This window comes from Gossypium raimondii, chromosome 2 (assembly GCF_025698545.1).
Source record: "Gossypium raimondii isolate GPD5lz chromosome 2, ASM2569854v1, whole genome shotgun sequence".
NCBI classification, from domain to species: Eukaryota; Viridiplantae; Streptophyta; class Magnoliopsida; order Malvales; family Malvaceae; genus Gossypium; species Gossypium raimondii.
In genome coordinates, this window is record NC_068566.1 from 43125570 (window position 1) to 43132487 (window position 6918).

The 6918-nt window shown below is 27.4% G+C and overlaps 1 protein-coding gene across 1 annotated transcript; it reads left to right on the forward strand.

The window, feature by feature from the left end:
- The first annotated feature begins 271 nt into the window (after nucleotides 1–271).
- Nucleotides 272–1087, forward strand: LOC105788943 (hypothetical protein). The gene has a single exon (XM_012616043.2). It carries the CDS (start codon nucleotides 415–417, stop codon nucleotides 934–936), a length of 522 nt encoding a protein of 173 aa, XP_012471497.1. The 5' UTR covers nucleotides 272–414; the 3' UTR covers nucleotides 937–1087.
- The last annotated feature ends 5831 nt before the right edge of the window (nucleotides 1088–6918 follow it).

Here is a 6918-nt window from a genome sequence, read left to right on the forward strand (position 1 = left end):
GTATTTTTTATTATTAAATTTGAATTTTCGACAAACAAATTAATTAATTTCGAATAATAAAAAATACTCAAATCTAATAAAAATAAAAAATGGATTCAGATTTCAAGGTAATTTAGTGAATTTATATAAATTGATGACCTTCCCTGAAATTGACGGGGTGTTTCTGTAATTTTATAAGCTGTATTTATTTATTTATTTTTAATTTTAAATTGAGCGAGCCACCCTTATCCATTATGGAAGCCAACCTTTATAAAAGCAGATCGAAATGATCAGAAAACCAAAGAGGAAACTCAAAACCAAATAATTATTTTCAAAAAAAAAAAAAAAAAAAACCCCGCTAGAAAATTAAACAGAGGGAATACTAACAAGAGAAGAGGGAGTTTGGGAGATTTCCTTTTTCTTTTTGGGTTTTTGATGGCGAGCAGCAGAGGCTATTACTCGAGACCGAACTACCGCTTTCTGTCCAGCGAACAACAACTGCAATCGCCGTTGAGTCACGACTCGGCGTCGGCATTTGAGTTAGACGAGTCAGATATTTACAACAACGGTGTCTCGACTCGCTCCGACTCGCCTGAGTTCAGGTCCACCAGTCGAGTGGCGAAGAAGCAGTCCAACAAGCGCGGCGGCGGAGGGAATTCCGTCGTCGGAGGGGCGCCGGCCTCCCTGCCGGTCAACATACCGGACTGGTCGAAGATCTTGAGGGAAGAGTACCGAGATAATCGGAGGAGATCGGAGAGCGACGATAATGACGTGGAAGCCGATGATTGGTCGGAAGGAGGTGTCAGGATTCCGCCTCACGAGTTTTTGGCGAAGCAAATGGCGAGGACGAGGATCGCGTCGTTCTCGGTTCATGAAGGGGTAGGGAGGACTTTGAAAGGAAGAGATCTGAGGAGGGTCAGAAACGCAATTTTTGAAAAAACAGGGTTCCAAGATTAAATATAATATAAAGAGTGAGAAATTTATTTCTTTTCCCATATAAGTTTTTTTTTTTTTGCCACTGCGATATGATCAAGAGGATCATTTCCAAATTTCCAATCGTGTAATCTAACTTGGAGATTTTTATGAAATTTTCCAGAGAAATTTTCGATTTTTTTTTCAATTTTAATTTTAGAATTCGAAAAAAAAATGTGGTTGGAAGGCTTTGAGGGTATTTTGGGTAAGAAAGGAAAATTGGGCCGTCTGAATTAAATTATTGGTGAGGTTGGGTGAAGAAAAATAAGAGGCTACAAATACAACCGCTAGGCAACATCGAATGATAGTTGAAAATTATTGTTGTTGAAATTTAGATTGTCCAATCTACCCTTTAACTAGTTTCAACTTCATTCATTAATTGTTTTCTTTTATATTAATAAGTCGAGAATGATATATATTTTTAGAGTAAAAATTCTATATATTTGATCATTAAAATTATGCATTTTTAAATGTAATATTTATATTTATTTACTTTTTAGACCTCAAAATTCAATTTTTATGTAAAAGTCCAAGAGATAATAATTCACAATATAATTATGGTATTTTTAATCTTCACAAGCAAAATATAATAGTATAATTCATAGTATGATTTATATTTGTTAAATAATAATTTTGAAAAAGAAAAAGTAATGTAATGCAAAATTTAATTTTATTTATTTATTATTATGGTATGTTTGAGAAATCATTAAAATAAAAGTTTTTACATTTAATTCTTTTAAGAGTGATTATTTGATATATCATCTATGGAGTTTTTAAATCTCACGGGTAAGTTGAGAGCGTGCAAAGTGTTATATTTGATTATATATATATTTTTTATTTTTATTATACCATATAATACAATTGTTAGACCTCAACTAATTTTACAGTCCACAATGAATTTTCTTATTTTTGAGATAAATTATACTCTTATTTTATTAAAATTAAATTACTTTAAAATTTATCTTTAATATTTATCCGAAACTATTCAAAATTAAAATTTATAAAATAACGAATTTTCAAGTATTATCAAACAAAATAATTATATTCAACTCTTCATTTTTTATTAATATACAAAATAGTTTTATAATATAAATTTAGAAATTATAAATTACTTGTTTTCATCAATTTAAAAGACTTTGGCATTTAAAAAATAAATTATTTCCATCAATTTAAAAAACGATTTCATCAATTATTCTTATAACTTTGCCTAAACTGCATTGGTCCTTAGGTTCTATAGATGAGTCTAAGTAGGCTAGTCTTTGGAGGTTATGTAATGCATGCAAATTATTGTAATTGAATTGTCTTGTTAATATGACATAAGAGCACTCATTTCAAGTCGTCTTTGCATGACCCTACTTACTTATATTCATCATATTCAATTTATATTTTTATAATAAAAAAAATGGGTCGTTTAGTCATTTTCCAATCGAATTAGTGTCCATTTAACTCATAACACCAGTTCGAACCAACTTATTTAATTACTAATAAGTATTGGGTGTAATGATGAAATATATTATACTTTTAAAGAAAAAATTTAGATTCAAATATTTAAACAAAGTAACCCTAAACTCCAAAAGGATTAATTTATATGAACCGTAAAATAGATATGAACTTGTTTGCTAACTGGCAATGAATGATTCAAAAATGGAAACTCAAAAAGGTGGACATACAAAGACAAATTGAGAGGAGACAACCCTATTGCTTAACAGGGTAAACATAATTGGTTCCATTTAAAATTACTTGCTTTTTGTTTTTTTTATCGACGAAAATTGTTCGGACAAATTTTGACATCACGTGAACTTTTTTACTTTGCCATGGGAGAGACATTCCAAGCCACTCAAAACCCAATAATTCTTTTAAATTTAAAAATAAAAGAGAAAAAGGTAATGCAAGTCTTTGTCGAGAAAAGTTAAACATTTAGCGACGTCTTTCTTGGCCAATTGGGGAAACTAGGAACCGTTGGATTAAACTTTTTGCGGGAACAAAAATAGAGACGGTAAGTTGACCATTTTGATCTGGTATAAATTAACTAATGGCGTTTTGGTTACGCTTAGCCCATCGTTTTCGTCCAGTATTTTATTTCCCTTTAATGGCGACATGGGAATATGAAACTGTTTTTTCCTTTTGTGGCCTTTGTCACTGGTAATTTTGTCACCAATAATGTGACAGTCTTTTTTGTGCTTTAATGATGGCATGTGGGTAAAGTTTGTGGATGGTGTCTTGGACTAGCTTTGGTTTTTATTTATTTATTTACTTATTTATCTTTTTTAAATCATGATGGAAAACACCTGGAGTACTAAGAAAAAAAATGATCTAATTCTGTTTTTAATGTTTGTATTAGGTAAAAGTTACCGATTTAGTTTATATATTTGTATCTGTATTTTTCGAATTTTAAAATTTTAGCTGTCACCCAAATAATAGTTGTTAGATTTGTTACTTTCAAAATTTTATGTGGAAAATATATTATTATGTATAATGTTATATCAGTTTGTTTTCACGTGATACCCACAAAACGACACATTGTTTTAGTATGGTAACTAAAATTGATAACTTTGGAGAAAATAGACTAATAGCAAAATTTGACCTAACAAATTTAAATGTTACCGTTTGAATCATGATTAAAAGTTTGAAATTTTAAAAATATAGAGATTAAAATGGACCAGATTAGAATATAGAAACCAAAATCACAACTTTATCAAGACTAATAGCAGAATGTGACCAAAAATTGAATCATATTCCCAGGCTGATAGATCATTAACCAATCAATTTAATCAAATACTTTTTGAGTTTGTTAATGTTTATATGAGTATTAAGAAATAAATTTATTTAAAAATTTAACATATTCATAAAAATATGTATCAAGATGAAGTAATAAGTGCAAGTAAAATTTTGACCCTTTGATTAAATTTCGTTTTGGTCGGAAAAATGTTATAATTTTATTTCTACACCTAACACAAAAATATTAGTTTCACCTTTGAAATATGTAACTAAATGATATTTTTAAATCTCACCATATCCAAATATTTTTGTTACTAAAAGACAAGGGTAACATTTATCCCAACTAGTGTTGTTGAGTAGGGTAAGAATAATAGTTAATATCTAGGTAAAAGTATTATAGAAGCCCCTGTATTAGAAGTCAGATTGTATTTTGTCTCCTCTACTAAAAACATGTGTAAATTAGTTCTTGTACTTCATATAGAGATAGTGACATATGATGTGCTATGTGTATCTCATGTTAATGTACAAAGACCAAATTTTAACAGTAAAAGTGAATGAAAATTTTAACAGAATAACCATTTTGCTCTTTGACCTAACATACATGAACTAAATTGCCCATTTTTTGAGTAAATGAGACAAAATACAATCTGACTCCTAGTACAAGGATTTTCATTATACTTTTACCTAATATTTATTAAATATGTATAGAAAATATTCCATACATTGTTATTAAAAATTTAAATTTTATCGTTAGATTTAAAGGGTGACACATTATTTAGGTTTAATAAAAATTAAATATTAAAAAATAAAATATATGATAATATTTAAATTTATGATATTAATATTTATGTTGGAATCCACTTTATTTTTAAAATATATAGAATTATAAGATCATTTTGGTGGAACAAATCTAGTTATAAAAATTTATTTTGATTTTTTAAATAAACAGGAATCTTGAACTAAAAAAATTAAGAAACATATTTTAGAAAGTGAACAACTAGCAAATTAGATAAAAGAATGAATCGATAATAATGATATTAAAAATGAGAACATTATCAAAAAGTGTCACTTAAAATTTGGATAAACTTGGATGGCTTTTCTTGCAGCATAATGTTTGCCAACTTAAAATAAACATAATTTATACATATGATCTAAAGGGAAGTGGCTCTTAGTTTCCTCAAAAGGCTAGTTTAAGAATATGGTCTTATATTTAGCATTATTGATATTTAAAAAAACACAAATATATAAATTACAATATAATACAAATATAATAATATTTTTAATATAGCCACGAACCCGAATATGGATAGTAAAATGAATATGAAAATACAAAAGATTAGATAAAAATTTACTATTTACTTGGGTCAAATTTGATACACATGCAATCTGTTTTTTTGTTTTTGTTTTATTTCACAAACAAGTTTAAAAATTGACATGTGTCTTTATTTAAAATATCTATTTTTAAATATTTTATTATACTTCAGATGACACTTGTTAACCCTCTAATCCTACTTGTGAGTCTAAAACAAATATTTTCACTATTTACTTTAGAAAATCTTAACAATGAAATATAATTATCATTTTTTAATTTCAATTTAATTTGATCAATAGTTTATTTATTTCATCAAAATAAATTTAAATATTCAACTAGAAAAAGAGAAAATATTCGCCCGCGAATAGACCTGTCTATGGCCAGGCCACACGGCACGGCTCGAAAAGTGGGAGAGTTTGGGTAAAAATATAGACTCGAAAAATAGATTTGGACAAAAAATAAGGCCCTTAGTAAAGCTTTTTTTGCTTGAGCCCGGCTCGAATATACAAAAAAATTTGTTGTTTTTTCTTTACTATTTTTGCTGTTTTTTTTTCGTTTTTCTATTTTTTTTATTTTTTTCACTATTTTGCTACCATTTCACTACTATGTTGCTACTATTTTGTTGTTATTGTTTGGATATTGTATAACTTCTGTTTTATTGTTAATTTTGTTACTATTTTAGAGGCATTTGATTGTTAAGTTCTATATACTTTTTTAATTTATTTTCAATTTGTTAGGAAACATTTAATTTAATGTTTTTAATATTTTGGATGTATTATATATTTTTTAAATATATATAATAATATAAAAAATTAATATGGGCTGGGCCCGAGTTTCAGCTTTTTTTATCCGGCCCAACCCATGGACATCTCTACCTGCGAAAATTTGAGTTTCATTTTATTTGATTATTCAATTTTTTTCGATCTGAATCTAATATGAATATGATAAAAAAAACAAAATAAAGATTCGTTATAACATTATAACAAAACTAAGATAAGACATTATCTAGAAATAGAATACGTGTTTAATTCCTTTTATATATATATATGTATCCAAACAATATATACAAATTTCTAACAGATCAGATAAAATCTCAAAGCAAAGAATCCCAAGTTTCAATTATTCATTAACTACCTGTATATCTTAATATTAAGAATAAAATAATTTTTTAGTATTTTTTCGTGAGGAGTTGGATGAGAAGAAACTCGCATGTCCAATTTTGTAGTAGAGATGAAATTCATAAACAACCATAAACTATAACCCTAAAAGAACCCGATTTTGTAAACAACATAGAGGACGGCTGAAGGGGATCTCTTATTGAGGTAATCGGATTAGTTTCGATAGATATACTCTTCAAGCACTTGAATAGGTAACAAAGATTGATAACAACATCTTGAAAAGCTATAATAATGCTTTTTATAATGCACTCAAATTTATTTTTAAATAATATTTTAAAAAGCAATATAAATAGATAATATAACACTTTAATAATATTTACGTAACAGAAAACATTTAAAAAAAAAAGCCTAAACATAAAACTTAAAAAGGAGGAAAGACCTAGAAGTGAAATAATCCAAAATTTATAATATGTTAGATACTTAGATTCTAGCACAAGTGATCTTTAAAAAATTTAAAATTTTGTGTAAAAATTAAATTAAACTTGAGTTGAAGTACTAAAATTGAAGATTGAGATTTTAGCAAATCAAGTGGCTCAATTTAAGATAATTAAGTTATTTACTTTAATAAGATATTAATTAGTATTTGTTTATTCAATTATTTGATGGATGTAACAGATTAAAAGTTGATTATATATAAATTGATTCTCCCTCTACCTGACAGACATAAACAAATAGAAATAAGCATCCGTGTGAGAAAAAGGAAAATACAAGAGAGAGAAATCAAATCCTTGTAATGTTCTTTTCCGTCGAATCTAATGG

What these genes read in the sequence shown, in the direction of transcription:
- LOC105788943 (XM_012616043.2), top strand. Translation starts at nt 415, where the DNA reads ATGGCGAGCAGCAGAGGCTATTACTCGAGACCGAACTACCGCTTTCTG.